Source organism: Caenorhabditis briggsae, assembly GCF_000004555.2.
Source record: "Caenorhabditis briggsae complete genome, chrI, whole genome shotgun sequence".
In the NCBI taxonomy this organism is placed as follows: domain Eukaryota; kingdom Metazoa; phylum Nematoda; class Chromadorea; order Rhabditida; family Rhabditidae; genus Caenorhabditis; species Caenorhabditis briggsae.
Window position 1 is genome coordinate 7,011,983 of NC_013489.2, and position 16,110 is coordinate 7,028,092.

At 39.7% G+C, this 16,110-nt stretch overlaps 3 protein-coding genes across 3 annotated transcripts; 2 read left to right on the top strand and 1 right to left on the bottom strand.

The window, feature by feature from the left end:
• Positions 1-5,262: 5,262 nt before the first annotated feature.
• On the top strand, positions 5,263-7,774 carry Cbr-hlh-2 (the record flags this gene model as incomplete). The annotated part of the gene is made up of 4 exons (XM_045236981.1): positions 5,263-5,410; positions 6,016-6,581; positions 7,086-7,396; positions 7,519-7,774. 4 exons carry the CDS (start codon positions 5,263-5,265, stop codon positions 7,772-7,774), a joined length of 1,281 nt encoding a protein of 426 aa, XP_045097427.1.
• A 1,847-nt stretch (positions 7,775-9,621) lies between these two features.
• On the top strand, positions 9,622-13,331 carry CBG21942 (the record flags this gene model as incomplete). Its single annotated transcript, XM_045236987.1, has 11 exons — positions 9,622-9,711; positions 10,055-10,156; positions 10,273-10,598; positions 10,643-10,866; positions 11,169-11,299; positions 11,603-11,792; positions 11,849-12,084; positions 12,134-12,238; positions 12,625-13,048; positions 13,092-13,171; positions 13,221-13,331. The coding sequence occupies 11 exons, from the start codon at positions 9,622-9,624 to the stop codon at positions 13,329-13,331; spliced, it is 2,019 nt and encodes a 672-aa protein (XP_045097426.1).
• An 882-nt stretch (positions 13,332-14,213) lies between these two features.
• CBG21944 lies at positions 14,214-16,014 on the bottom strand (the record flags this gene model as incomplete). Its single annotated transcript, XM_002629856.2, has 4 exons — positions 14,214-14,328; positions 14,375-14,624; positions 14,673-14,849; positions 14,901-16,014. The coding sequence occupies 4 exons, from the start codon at positions 16,012-16,014 to the stop codon at positions 14,214-14,216; spliced, it is 1,656 nt and encodes a 551-aa protein (XP_002629902.2).
• Positions 16,015-16,110: the final 96 nt, after the last annotated feature.

Below are 16,110 nucleotides of genomic sequence, written 5' to 3' on the forward strand. Positions count from 1 at the left end.
AACAAGTGAAGCAGGAGCTGATGGGATATGGATGGAATGTTCTCCCTCACCCCCCGTATTCTCCTGATCTTGCTCCTTCCGACTATTGGTTATTTGGCGATATGACACGTGCCTTCGAAGGAAGAAGCTTCAATTCCCGTGGAGCGGTCGAAGCGGTACTCAAACAATACTTTGCCTCACGCCCGGCTGGATTCTACCGCAATGGAATCCATAAATTGAGGGAACGTTGGAGACATGTTGTTGATAATGATGGACAATATAATTAATTATTCGGTTATTTTTTCTTTGAGAAATAAACTATTGAAAAAGTGACAAAGACTTTCCCGCCAACCTAATATTTTCAAACGAACGGACTGATTGGTCCACCGTAACCTTTTCACGACCTGAGTCCCGGCTGGGCGCGGGCGAAAATTGAACAGTCTTGATCCTGATCGTCATCTTTCAGCTTAATTATCCCGGTTCCTGTAAGAGATATCAAAAATCTGTCAACTAATAAAATATAGGTGATATTATGCTAAATAATTTATCAATTGACTAATTTTTGATATCCGTTACAAGATCCGAGATATATGGGCTCAAAGTTGACGGGCTAGATATCACTATAGAAAGTGATATTGACTGGCTTCAATATAAAATTTTCAAAATTCCATGACCCTGCTACAGTTCTGAACCACCTAATCTTTTTTATCAATATCTAAGTTTCATTTTTCGATGCGGTAACGAGAATTCCAAGAAAATGCGTCCAAAACACGACAGCCTAGATTTGTCCCTTACCCCCATGAATTGAGTTTCTCATTACTGTATACGGTGACACTTATTGACATTCCATCAATCATGCACATCTTCCTATCCAACGCCCCACTCGATTATTTCGTCTTCTGTAAATATTAACGCATATCTTACTATTAATCTAGTCAGTGTCTCCAAAGTGTCAACTTTCTCAAGTTGAATGTTTAAAAAGATTAATGTTATGTTGAATTTGTAATAATTTTTAAGAGCTCATTTTGATAAATTTGGCGACCAGAATTCAATTGAACTCATAATTGCCTTTTGAGCTGAATTATCTAAACATCTGTAGGAGCTATAAAAAAGTTGTCAACTGATAAAATATTTTTCACAATATCAGTAATGTTTTATCAGTTGACAAAACTCTGATATATTATAGGAGTCTAGATAACTGAGCTTCAAGTGCAAGCATACGATTAGCGTTCCAACAGAGGCACCACAGTTATTTTTAGTTGCTCGGGAATTAACCTTATCGAAAATTTTCTTGAACTTTAAAATTTTCCATACCATTCGCCAGAAATGTTCCTCAAAATTGTTTGATTACACATAGTTACACCTTGCTTCCAAAAGTGTCATCCCTTGGCTCTCCCGATTCCCCCCTAATCATAAAATCTCTTCTACTTTAAATCTACCGCTCATATTCAAAAAGAAAATCATATCCAAATTGTAGGGCTCATAAACTTTTCGCACACACACAGATATGCTTTCTTTCGGTTCGGACGGTTGGCAACACGTCGTAAATCATCCTCTCTCCCCTATTCACCCCCATCTGTCCCGACCGGTCCATGTCCTTGGGATCTTCTTCTATCGGGGCGGGAGGTTTAAATCAGAAAATTGATGCATACTTTTTTTACTTGGTGGATTTTTCTCTTGGCGGGCAAGATGTTTCAAATTATAATTTTAAACGACTCCTTTGAAGTATTTAATCCCGCAATAATGAGAAGGTAACCTAATTACATTAGATCGCAAAACTTTTGAAATTTCGGTCTAGTTTAGGGTCTGGAATTTCAGTTCCTATCTATCTATTGGGCCCACTAATCCGCTAACCCTAAATCATTAAAGCTAATATATATTTTTTGTATATTTGACTGCGTACCCAAGTCAAGTACGGGTATTAGGTAATTGTGGAGAATGAGCAGAGAGGATTGGGCAAACAGAACGGGTTGCTCAGTGTATGTTTGATGTTCCCATCGCATAGGTTTTGATAAGTAGCATTAATTTCATGGCTAGGGAATCAATTTGGCTCACATTCAGAGAGTGATCAAAATTGATCCGGAAAAACCATCCGATTAATAAAACTAACATGTTTCGAGAGTTGAAAAAATAGGTTAATGGTGTTCAATTTTTCTGAAACTTCCCGAAAAAATGGACGAAAGTAGAGCTTGTTGACTGCCGATGTTCCACGTGAAAGAGCCACTCGTCGACTGTCAAATTTAAGTCAATTCGTCTTGGTTCCTGTGGAAGCTATCACAAATTTGTCAACTGACAAATTATGTATTCAATATCACTACCATTTTATCCGTTGACAGATTTCTGACATCTCTCAGAGGAACCCCAATAATTGAGCTCAAAGTGAACATATGTATGGGCTTCGAACCTATACTATTGGAATTTGAAGTACCAAACTTTGGGCCAATTTTTTCTCTAAAAGATATCAAACAATGTTTAACTGATAATATGTTTTTGATAGAGTGATGAACGTTTTGTCAGTTAACTACTTTTTGATATCTTTCACAGAAAGCGAGCAAAATTTAACTCAAAGTCAGTGTTCAGTTCTGTACGAGAAGCCATCACACGTTTCTGTTGTGTAAGCTTTCCATAGTAGGCCAAACCTGTTAACCTATGCCATTTTTTAATCCAATTTGTCAAGAGTCATCCCTCTAATCCCCCTAAGTACCTGTGGACATGCCTAGAGGTGTTAAGTGAGGCAAAAACTGTCACACCCCATCATCCCGACAACCCCCCATGGTGAGGATATATGCTAACTCTTATGCTAATTCCAATGGGTATGAACAGTGGGAGAACGAAAAGATACAAACGAAGTCATCTTCGATGAGATGACCCATTCGTCCTATTCCATTCTGAAGAAATTTGGATATGTTTTGGGGAAATAGTGTAGGATTTGGAGAGGGTACAGAGAGGAATTTCAAATTGGGTGATGATGGTGTCGGGGCGAATTCGATGAAGTGGAATGATTGTGCTCATTTTGATTCGTAGGGTTTCAGAGTAGGGTTTTCAATTAGTGACGATAGGGGCAGGTGAAAATGATTTTGTGATTTTCTGGAAAATATTATGCTCTAGACTACTATAAGTTGTTTGTCTAGGCTAAGTAGTGATACGATTTTGACATTTTAAAATAAGCTTTGCATTCTTAGCTAGAGCAGTAAATCTACAATTGGATTATGTCGGGTAGATCACAAAACACTGAAATCCCTTGTTCCCAGGTCCAATTACCAATTACCTATCCTGACCTTTTTCTTCCCGAAAACAAAGCTATATTATATAATGACTGGTAATAAAAGGCGGTCCCGTCGAAACGGGGTTTAGCACCTCCGAAAAACACAGTATCCCATGGTAATCTTTCATGATTACGTAACTCCTTTCTTTTGGTACGAGACGTTAATTGATGTTCGGTTTCCTCACTGTAATATAATAAGTGACTGATAGTCCTGAATCAATAAATTATTATTATTACTGTGAGACTCACATTTAAATCATTTCAAACTCAAGTCTAGGGGTTGTAAATACCGTAAAACCTGCAATAAAAGGGCTACCTCGCTTAGAGCTTCTAACCAATTTTACTCGGTTTCTTTGAAAGATATCAAAAAGTACTTAACTGACAAATTGTTTATCATAAAATCACCGATATTATATTAGTGAACACATTTTTGGTAGATAGCATTAGAATCGCGATAAATTAGCTCAAACTTGACAGTGTGGGGGCTCTTCTATTAAAGGTCTTACGGCAAATTATGAAGTTTTTCGATAAAACAAGTTCGATAATCAGTTATAATCAGTATTGAAAGCTTTTCTGAAAACTAGTGAAAAAAAGGAAAAATCTCTGCTGTTCAGGCTCCGCCTCCTAAGACTACAGTACTAAACTTTTTCTTTCCACTTCACCCCAAAAAAGTTCACTCAAAAAGTTCTCGCAAAACTTTTTCATTCCCTTCACCACCTGCCACCCCAACTCATCTCCTTCCTTTTTTCCACCCGTCTGGTTTTTGTATGGATATGGTCCACCCCTCTCGGTCTAATTCTTCCCCGAGAGAGCTGACCTCTACTATATATTCCCTCTATTCATCACCCCCTCCCAAAAAAAGAAGAAGAAGGCTCTTCTTTATAAATGGTGGATAGATTGGCGAGGATGAAGAGAGAGGGGGCGGGGTGACCTCTCTCCTCCCACCAATTTATCTGCGTCTCTCACCTTCTACCATACCGATCTACAGTGTCTCCTCACTCTGCGTCTCTTCCCACTTACCGTACTCTCTCTGTATCCCTGGAGGTAAAAGACAAAGAGAGACCGGGGGTCCTTCCCCTCATTTCGTGTATGTCTATGTGTGTATGTGTCCCCACATCCATTCCGTCCGTCCCCCCACTACCATTCTTAGCCACCCAGTCACCCACATATCTCGCCAAATCTGAATTCGATGGGAACGTTGTTTTACGTTACGTACTGTAGCTTTTTCGAAAAAAGGGGCGGAGCCTATTTTTTGAGCTAAATTTTTCAAAATCGGAAGATACACCTTCCAGCATCAGAAGAGCTTTTTTGGTTCCTAAAATTTGTTTTAGTCTAAAAAAAAACAAGATTCAAGGGTTTTTTGTCAAGATTCTGAAATTTTGAAGATCCCATTTTTCCCAGAAGCTATCAATAAACTGTTTTTTGAATTTCGTCCTCACCCTCACCCTAAGGCCATGCACACCAGGGTTTACAATTTTGTTTTGCCACAACTTTTTTATTTCGGCTCTTTTTATGGTCCCCGGTAACCCATCATCTTTCCCCCACCATAAAAATGGTCCTGACTGCCCTATTTTTATAGCTCTCCCCCCAATCCAAATCAATATCTCTTTATGATAACCATCTACATCTTCATTATGATAACCATCTAGAGTTGGAGACATTTTTATTGTGACGCAAAAGTCTCTCCCCCTCTCTCTCTCGGTGGGTAGATCTTGTCCAATTAATTGATCTACCCCACACTACCAAACCCTTCAAAACTTTCCCCCAACCAGAATTCCATTAGTTTTTGGGGCAAATCTAATCATAAATATGAATATATATTTACTAACTAACCCAATTTTCACCTGCGTTTTGCCTTTCCATTCCCGCGTCGCCGTTGCCAAGAAGAGGCGAAAATTTTCCAATTTCTCCCAGACTCTCTCACTCTCTCGCGTTTTCGCTTACTTATTCTAATTTGTGCCTTTTGCTCTCCCCTTTCTCTTTCTTTCAACTTTTCTAAACCTTATCTTTTTAGCACCATGACGGACCCGAACGTTGGTCAACTTCCATCGGCATCGACTGTAGCTGCGGCGGCGGCGATTTCTCAGCCTCCAGTGATGCTTCAGGGATACGACTATTCGTATGGATTGGATCCCGGCGCGCTGAATATGGCTGATTATTGGAATGGTTAGTTTCTTTGGAATAATTATAGGGCTGTGAATAATGATTGGGTTTCTGAGCAAATTTCTAGATCAAAATTTCGTCAAAAGGTGCTTTAGAAAACTTTTGAAAAAAACATACGGCCTTCAAAAATATTCAAACCATCAGGTTATTAGAAAAAACATGTTAGCGACTAGGCCAGCGTTTGAATATTTTCTTGGCGAATAAACTATTAGAATCATAATTTGAGCATCTGCTGTACGCGCGTTATGAGAAGCCCACCTCTATTAAGTTTAATTATCTCGGTTCCTATGAGAGATATCAAAATACTGTCAACTGGTAAAATACTGGTGATATTATGATAAACAATTTATCAGTTGACAAATTTTTTATTTTTGTTACAAAAGCCGAGATATATGGGCTCAAAGTGGACGGGCTAGATAACACTCTTTTAGAGCATTTACGGTAGTTTAGTTAAATTTCCATTTTTAAAAAGACTTTGTGAACCAAAGCTTTAGTTTTTAGATTCTAAAACCTAGCTTCTTGGTTGTGTTCTGTATACAAAAAAAGGTTTGTATATTTATCTGATCCTCGCCCTAAGACTTCCAATACAAATCTAAACAAAGTTTTAGGATACCATCTAAATGCTTATCCCTCACTTCAACCATCGGAAATCGACTATTCGGCCGCTGCCTTCCTCACCGCCACTCAACCACCCCAGCAACCTCAACCAGCCGATACGACTCCCGCATCCATTCCAGCTCCGACACCTGACGTGAAACCTCATCTCGTCCCTTCGCCACAAACCACCACATCCCCAACTTCTACGGCTAGCGATACGAAAACTTCGATCGTTGAGTTGAAATCCTCCTCTGCGAATACCTCGGCTGAAATCGCTGTTGCTGCTGCAGCAGCCGCCGCGCCACCTGCGGTATCAGCGGCAAATCCACCACCCCAGGGACCTCTGGATGCCATGTCTTCGATGTACGGCCAGTGGCCATCGGCTTACACTGGATACGACGCGAAGGCATCCGGATCCGTAAACCCATACCTTCACACGATTCCACCGCCGCCTATCCATTCCCCGGTGCCGAGCATCAAGCATCAGCGGAACTCTCCTTCTACCAGACACCTCAGAATGGACAGCCGGTATGTCACTGTTTTTATTACTGTTTTAATGTTTTACCCCAACACACAAGTTAATCTCGAAGACGAAGGACACAAGTGCTTTTGTCTCCTGAATGCATGCATAATCCGCTCCTCCCCTCTTCTCCGATTCTTCTTTCATCTCCACCGCCGGTCCTCTAGTATTCAGATGATTGCTTCTTGGCGGGGTGGCCGTTCGAGAGAAGAGTGCGGCATTTTGTAGAAAGGGCCCCGACCTTGGAAAAGTCACTAATGTAAACATAAAAATAGGCATGCCTCAGAAGGTGGGGATGATGGATTAGTTGCATAATCTGTGTGGTCCAACAAGCCCAAGTTTGCCGATCTTTTGACAATCATACCCTTTTTTGTTGAGATACTGGGACATTGCTACTCACAAGGGTCATTTTGTGCCCCCTTGAACCGTCCGCATGATTAAGTGGTCATTTGAGTAGAAAAAGAAGTGCATTGAAGGGGGTACCATTAAACGGGATCCATTGATGACTAATAGAAGGGACTTTACGGGAAAAGAGACAGTCGCAAAAATGCGTTTTTTTAGAATGGTCTTGGAAGCGATGCGAACCTTGCCGATTATGGTCACCAATTCGCCGGAGCCGCCATGAGCCCACACTTTGACATGTATGGGATGCAAGGAATGCCAACCGGATCCAGCTCCTCGTCTGGAGTTGGTGGTGGACGTGGCGAGAAGTCGGCGTCTCGAACTGGATCACGACGACGACAGCAAGGAGCTCCACCATCGTCTGGAGCCATGACACGTCACTCGTCATCATCGAGACTTTCGGATAACGAATCTGTGAGCAACGACGAGAAGGACACGGATCGACGATCCCAGAACAATGCAAGAGAAAGGTAAATACAATTAGAGGGAGGGGTTGCGTAATACTTTGTTACATTTTCTTGCTGGGAAAGAAACTATTAGATCAATAAGATTAGTGCCCTTAAACTGAAACTCTATTTTGGAATTCTTTCAGAATCCGCGTGAAAGATATCAACTCGGCGTTCAAAGAGCTCGGTCGTATGTGCACCCAACATAACCAGAATACCGAAAGAAATCAGACGAAACTGGGAATTTTACATAATGCCGTCGCTGTGATTACTCAATTAGAAGAACAGGTAAGAGAGTTCGGTAGTCCAAAAGGAGTACGAAATTTAAAAATTTCAGGTCCGTCAACGAAACATGAACCCAAAAGCGATGGTTGGAATGAAACGAAAACCGGATTCGGATAAGATTGAGGAGTCGACATTTGGACATCCACGGTACTGACCCAATCTACATTATCCCTTTTTCTCCCCCCATTTCAACACTACGGTCCTGTGATTTCTTTTCCTTCATTTCCCCCATCTATTTTCAAATCAATTCTGGCATAATTTCTGATCTTTCTTTCTTTTCTTCTTATTTTCTTCCTTCTAAAAACATTTACTGTCATATTTTAATCAACCTAAATTATAATTGACCCTAATTAACAATTCCTAAGCATCCCACCCATCCAGTATTTCTGTTTTTTGTAGAAATAATTTTGTTTAAAATTGTCTAACCGCCTCTCTTCCTATTCAACACTATTTTTTCTTTAAAACTTTTTCTTGTGTGATAAATAAACCATAGCTAATTTAAAAGAACGCACCGCCCGTCTCTTTTCTAATTTCACAGTTGAGTTAATTGTTGAGTAACTCTTCGTCTTCAGTTCCACTTGGGTCTCTAATTATATCCAGAGTGTTAATGTACGCCTCTCTTTGAAAATCCGAAATGTTGAGGATCCACGGTGTGAAAGTAATTGACACTTTGAGGATAGAGTCTTTAGATCTTCAGATTCTTAAGATAGATTTATATAAAAGGTACTTACCGTTCAACCTGTAATAGAAGGACCGAAGGACCGCTCACGCTGTCAAGTTTGAGTCAACTATCTCTATTCCTATGCAAGGTATCAATAACGTGTCAACTGATAAACCACTTCTGATAATATGATAAAAAATTTATCAGTTACTTTAACTAGAAACCAAAATTTTAATTTTTCAAAATCACCAATAATCGCGGCTTCCAAAAATTCCTATTTTGTGATATTATGATAAACAATTTATCAGTTGACAACTTCTTTATATCTTTCACAGGAATTGCGAAAAATTGGCTCAAATTTGAAAGTTAGGGGACCCGTAAATCTTCTTTAACAGGTTTTACGGAGCTTTAGGAATTTTCTAAAACTGCAAAATATTAAAATTCATTTTGAAATTGTTCGGAAAGATCGAAAGTTTCCGATTATTCCGAATTTCCAAATGTTCTTAACTCTCGAAAATCGTAAATCCGGATGGTTCTGAATTATCGCAATTTCGAAAAATTCGGCTTTTTGAAATATCCAATTTTTTTAGACTATCAATCTTGTAAATTACTGCAATTACTCGAAACTTCTTAGAATTTCTCCCATTCCAAAACTTTTCGAAAAAATAGAAATTTCTGAATATTCCAAACGTTCGAAAATCAGAACTCAAGTTCTTAAAACTATTGAAACAAATACCGTAACAACTTCCATTCCTAGGAACATTCTGGGCGAAATTAAATCCTGAAGCTCGGACTATTGTGAAAATGATCTGATTTTTGGAATTCTCGGAGTTTCAAATCATGTGCTGCAGCAAAGCAAAAGCGATTTTATATTTACCAAAAACTTGGCAAAAGTTGGATAATCATTTCTTCCGAATTTCTGATCTTAACTTTTAGCTCTTAATGTGTGTGCCTCCCGAGGGTCTTTATATATCTGTTCATTTCCCTCTCCAAAATGTTTTTCAGGTTGTATCCAAGACTGTACAAAACTTTGCAAACTTTCAAAGAACTACATATTTCTCGTTTTTTTTTGTCACTCTGATTATTATCCAATTAACATGATTTCCGTGTCTCTATCTTCTCTCCCGACGGTATCACAATAATCACAAACTGGATTCCATTTCTCTGCGTCTTCATGATTTTCTTTTTCACCAACACATTCTTTTTTTCCTTCCTATTAATCTCCTTCTCTCACTCCCATCATTACATTTTTTTTGAACAGTCTTATTGATTTCTTACCATCTGAATATTTGGATTTAAAATTATGAGTGGAGCGGCTGCAGATGGTATCGATGATCGAGATATTCCGAAACAGGAGTTTTTGGAAGCAGCGTTTATTGGCGATATTGAAAAAGTAAGTTTTTGGTTTCTAGTCACAGTTCTGGAAAAGTATCGTAAACACTTTAAGAGAGTGCCACCCAAACCGTCAACTTTGAGTCCATTTATCTCATTTTCTGTCAAAGACATTGAAAATTTTTCAACCGATACAATTTTTATCATATTATCAGAAATGATTTATCAGTTGACACACTTTTATATCTTCCATAGAAACTGAGATAATTGAGCTCAAACTTAACAGTGCGGGCACCCATCTATTACAGGTTTTACAGTAACTGGGTTTGAAGTAGACACACTGTTTTTAGTTCAAATTAAAACTGCTTACAATTAATACAAATTTAAACAATGTTGTTTTTCAGATAGATTCTCTGATTCGAGAGAAAAAAGTGCACATTGACTCTGTGGATGATGATCATGTTACCGCCCTTCATATTGCTGCATCTATGGGAAATAATAAATTGGTGGGGTTTTTTGAAAGTTGAGAATTGTGTGTTTATTCGCAACCGAATAGAACGATAATTGAATATCTGAAGCTTCTATTGTCCACCAGAGAAATCTCGAAAAATTCGGATTTCAGGTAGTCCGTCTTCTGGAAAATGGTGCCAATATCAACGCAGTCAATCAGCTCGGTATGACTGCTTTCCACTATGCTGCTCGAGAAGGATATTTGCCCGTTATCGACACTCTTCTGCAACGTGGTGCTGCAACACATCTGAAGACATTTCTAGGAGTTACAGCTCTTACTTTAGCATGTGCTGGTGGACATGCAGATGTTGTCAGAAGACTGATAAGAATCATGAATGAGGAAAAACGCTCGGAAACTGTAAAACGATCACTGGCGCCTACTTCACTGATTGTGGCAACGTTTAGCAAGTCACCGTTGATTTGTGGATACTTGGCAGAGTTAGTGATTCGCCTTCCAGATTCTCAATAGAGCAGATTTACAGTGCTCGAGTGGATTTGAATGAAACTATGGACTGCTTGAAGGGATTGTCCGCACTATCAGTGGCTATCATTTTTACGGGCCTTTATATGGTACGTACCCTCCATGACAAGGGTGCTAGTGTCACGAAACGATCGTTGTATCGAATGTATCCTGAAGAGCTTGCAGAAACATTTAATAAAAAAGATGTGTTGAATTATTATAGAGAGAAGAGGATGTTTAGATCTCGTGAGTTTTTCATTTTGAAGGAATTTCCAAACTGGAAGATTCTGGGAAAAAAACCCATTAGAAAACGGTGTAAAAATTCAGCCCACTACGAAAATATTAGAAAAAGCTTATTCACTGAATTCCGAAATACAGAAATCTCGGAAAATTTTAAGAATGAATCGTGGTTCGAAAATTTTATTTGGTTTCTTAACTACAGTAACCTTGATGACTTTTTTCAAAGTTTGGGGCTCGTTTAGTACAGTGATTGAGCAATTTTTTGTATTTTGCTTCTAGTTCCTTCCAATTCCGATTCGTCTATTTAGGCTTGACGGCCGAAAGTGATTTGAGGGCGGAAGTGAAGAAGGATGTGCCAATCGATCGGGAACCGGGACCACCGCCACAGAATGGATACACACTTCTGATGTACGCGATCACGGTTAGAAGTGTTAATTCGGTAAGAAAAAAGATATCTTTCTCTCAGACAAAAAATTTTTTAAACCCCGAAAGAACACTTTTCGATTCAGCATCCTCCCGCGAATTCTCTGATAAAAGACCATCCCTTTATTTTAAGAACTGATAAAACGTTTTTGATATTATGATGAGCATTTTATCAGTTCATCACTTTTTGATATCTTTTACAAGAATCAAGATAATTGAGCTCAAAGTGCAAGTATAGGGGTGACTTCTATTTGAGCATTTGCGGTATACTTTTAGATTTAAAAAACAATTTGTATCACTTAACAATTATGCGTTCCAGGCCAAACACCTGATTTCCGATCGAGATTTCGATGTGAACATGGTGGACAACTTGCACATTACATCCCTCCAAATCGCGAGTCTTCTTCGAGTCGATGATATTATTCCAATTCTTCTTCAACGGAGCGCAGATGCTACAGTACTCAACAAATTCGGATCCACTGCTTATGATTTGTTTTTGATGTCTTGTGGTTAGTTGTTTTCAAATATTTCTAACATCTTCAGACAAAATCCTGAAAGCTTTCAGATTCCGTAGAACCTGGACAAATTCGTGCCCAACTGCACTGTCACCGTCCATCTGATTTAAAGTTAAACCTGAGCAATTCATCGTCAAATCTGTATAAGGCATTTGGAAAGAAGAATCTGCTAAATAAAGTCTCTTCTCAAATCGGGATAAGTTCCGCCAAGTATGATAGCATAGAACCAAAACAATGGTTGGAGGCGAAAGTGAAATATCAGCCGGGAAAACTGAGGAACACTTTTGTGAGTATTTTCATCTGAATTCAGATAAATGGGAATTCTTGGTTTTTAGAAATTCGCATCGGTGGAAGATATTCTGAAAGGCGCGAGAATTTCAAAACGTCCAGAGACCAATGAATGTGAAAATGAAACAGAAGCGACTAGAGAGTATATGGAAGTGAGTTGGGAGTTACCGTAAAACCTGTAATAGAAGGGCACCCACACTGTCTTAGCTCAATTATCTCCATTTCTATTCAAGATATCAAAAACGTGTCAACTGACAAAACGGTTCTGATATTTAGATAAACAATTTACCAATTCGCTATTTTTTTCGAGTCTTTGACAGAAAGCGAGAAAAAGTGGCTCAAAGTTACAAGTTAAAAGACCCTTTCTATTACAGATTCTCCGTTTATTTTTTAGAATCTGAAGTTAACTATTTTCAATTAAATTAAATTTAAATTAATACACTTCTGGTAGGTACAGTTTCTCTTGGTACTTGATATTGGAATGTGATTTCCGACAAACTATCCTGAATAGTGGTTTTCCTTCAATACATTTTTCCAGGAATGTCAATCGTTTGCTGTCATGTGCTTCACCGATTTCTACGGTGAGCGTGACACCAAAACAGTCACTCCCGACTATTACGACATTGCTCAGTTCTACGCAAAACGATCCAGATATCCAATGAAGGCGAGTGGCGCAAAACGAGAGGTCTTCAGAGATTACTACAACCCGAAACCATTCAACATTCGTCCTCGGAAGAGTAGTATCGAGAGAACAGAACATCGAAAACCTCGTAATATCACAATGATGGATTCAGCGTCTCAGAATCAAATCAGGACGACTCCAAGAATGATAAAGAAGTCGAGAGATGTGGGAACTACTGAATATTTTTCTGCGCAAGCGGGAAGAGCAAGAGCATCTGCTTCTTCGAATAGTGTGCCAACTGTGATAGTAACTAGACCTAGGCATGTACAGGTTACAGAAGGTGAGTATATTGGTGTGTCCGGATGTTTCATCTTTCTTTTCAGATATGATCTGGCAACAGTTCGCTCGTCGTCAAAAGCTTGATCTCATGCGTGCACTGAAAGCGGAAGAAATAGACAGACATGTAACATTTAAAAAAACAAATAACTAATATTAAAAAATTCTATTTTCAGAGCTTCTTCATGCTGAAACAAAACCATTTGCAGGAAATGGGAATCTATTCTCCTGAAAACCTCGCGGTGATCGAGGAAATTCAACAAACTGTGTTTAATCGAACGTTGTGATTATGAAATTATTGAACTTTTTGTAAGACGAAATTATGAAATAAAAGCTGTACTTTTTAGGTGGACTTCCAGAAAAAGTCTTGAATTTTTTTTGAAGTTTCAGGTAAACGACTACCGGGAAACCTGTAGTTGAAGAGCCCCTAACTTTGAGCGGAATATTCTCCGTTCCTGTCAAAGATATAAAAAAGTTGTCAACGGATAAATTGTTTATCATTATATCACCAATATTTTATCAGTTGACATTTTTTTGATATCTCTCATAGAAACCGAGACAAAATAATAGAAGGGCCAACACACTGTCAGGTCTGAGCTCATTTTTTTGCAATTTAAAACAATTTAACACTGAACAACTTTTTAAAAATCTTTGACAGGAACCGAATAAAACTGGCTTCTTAAAGTTGAAAGTTAGGGGCTCTTCTATTACAGGTTTTAAGGTAAAAGGTTTGCTGCAAGACGGGATCGGATGTAAGCTCTACAAAGAGTTATCCGGTCCAAAGTTTGACAGTTTTCAGCCGATCATGAATTTGGATATTTCTTGCAGAAAAAAAAAATGTTTTTTAAAATTTCGTTTTATTTCAAAAGAACACACAAAATAACGAGAAAAAACACACATAGAGAAAGAGCTAAAAATAGCAATACGATTTCGACATCTGAATATCAATAATTCGACATCTTTTGAAGAGGGAAAAAATCAAAAATTTCCAAAGTTTTCTTCTGGAAATTTTTTTTCGAGAAAGCAAAGTTTTGAAAACCGTACAAGGTCAATTTGTAATTTTTTTTCAAAGTTTTCAGTGTTTTTGTTTGAATACACATGTACGTGGGAATGAGATGGCGACAAAATGAAGAAGAAGAAGAAATAAGAGAATTCGGGAAAGGGACTTTTTAGCTCTTTCCACTTCCAAGCTGAACTCTGCAACAGATGAACCCGTTGTCGTTTCCGGTGTAAAGACACGCAGAGTTGTCAGGACACGATTGAGGAGTTCCAGCACGAGCGTATCTGAAAATATTGGGACATTTGGGACATACCGAGACACAGAACTTACGGATTGCACGTCCTGTAGTTTCCTGCCAACTCAACAGGCACCAAGTTGGCTGGCTGTGGTGGACACACATTCGGCAATCGGACATCCGACTCCAGTCCACAGCAGATGTATCTTTCCAAGTTGGTAGAGAACTGACAATGTCTGTTAGCTCCGCATCCTTGGATGGCGTCATTGAGTGGAGCGGATGGGGAGCAGTACTTGTACTGAGCTCCATTCTCTCCTGGCACTGGCACGAGTTGTGGTGGGCAGTCTGAAAGCATGAAGTGAGGAATAAAAGATCTACAAAGAATAGGCTTACATCCAGTATCGACACTGTCTGGAGATCTGCAGCAGTAGAAGGCATTGACGGAAGTGGTAGTGGTGGAGAACCAGCAGAAGAAGTTCCCAGGGCAAGCACCGTCGACGTTCGGTGTGCATTGCATTGGTTGAAGGGAGAGAGCAGAGATGAATGGAGTGGAGGCAGCTGGGCAGAGAGCTGAAAATTGGGATGATTATGATAAGAAGTTGATGTTTTAAATAAACTCACATTGAAGTTCAGTAGAAGCTCCACAGCACACATTCTGATCCAAAAGTGGTGATGAATAGCAAGTGTATCCATCTGGACATCCTCCGGAAACTCTTCCATTTCCACCTGGATTTGAGCATTGCACCAAACGAGAACCATCTCCATCCTTGGCAACAACAGTTCCTGGTGGGCATGCCTCCGAGAGACAATAGTTTTGACAAGATTTCTGGGAAGCAAAGTTGTTTCTGTTTCCTTCGCATCCGTTGTACTCGAATGTCTGACATGTCTTCGAATCAGCGTTGAAGTACCATCTGGAGATTCTGGTGCTGGAGCATCTGACTCCGACGTCACGTGGTTGAGAGCACACAAAGTTCTTGGATGGACAGCAGAGACTCTTTGTCTGATAAACGGTTCCAGTCCAGGTGGTAACTGGAGTACAGTAATGGGTAGATGGACATTGTCTGTTGGTGGTACAAGCACGGGCGGCTCCATTTTGCTCCTTCCACACTTCTCCTCCATCAGGACAGGACTCAACTCTACAGTAATCCTTACAATCTTGTTGAGTGGCAAAGTTATTCGAGTTTCCATCGCATCCATTGAACGAGTAGGTTTGACAGGTTCTGGTGGTGGAATCGTAGTACCAACGGGTGACAGCTGGACCGCAAGATGCTCCAGATTTGTAGGAAAGAGAGCAGGTGTAGGCTTGAGTTGGGCAGCATCCATAAGTGGTACCATCGTAGTAACAGTAGTGGTTGGCTGGGCAAGTGGTGGAAGCAGCTGATGATCCTCCGCAGATGATAAAGTTTCCATTGGAATCAGTAAGAGCGGTTCCTTGGATACATTGTGGTTCCGATCGGGCATCTCTACAGTAATCCTGACACTCTTTGTAAGTTTCAAAGTTGTTCGCGTTTCCTTGGCAACCAGAATAGATGAATTCTTCACAGTTTCCAGTCTTGGCATTGAACCACCAACGGTTGGAGTAAGTTCCGCAGTTACCCTGTTCTCTTGGCAACTTGCACACGTACTGCGGACGTGGACAGCATACTCCTCCGAACGTTGTCGAGCCGGAAGTGGATTCACAGGAGTGAGTGGAGGGGCATGAATTGGCTCCGGATCCAGTTGGCGAGCATTCCATGTTGCGTTCGCCGGATGAGTCTTTGAGTGGTTCTCCAGCAGAACAGAGGACTGAAAGTTAGAAAGTTTGAATTGGAAGGTTCTAAAAATCAAGAAC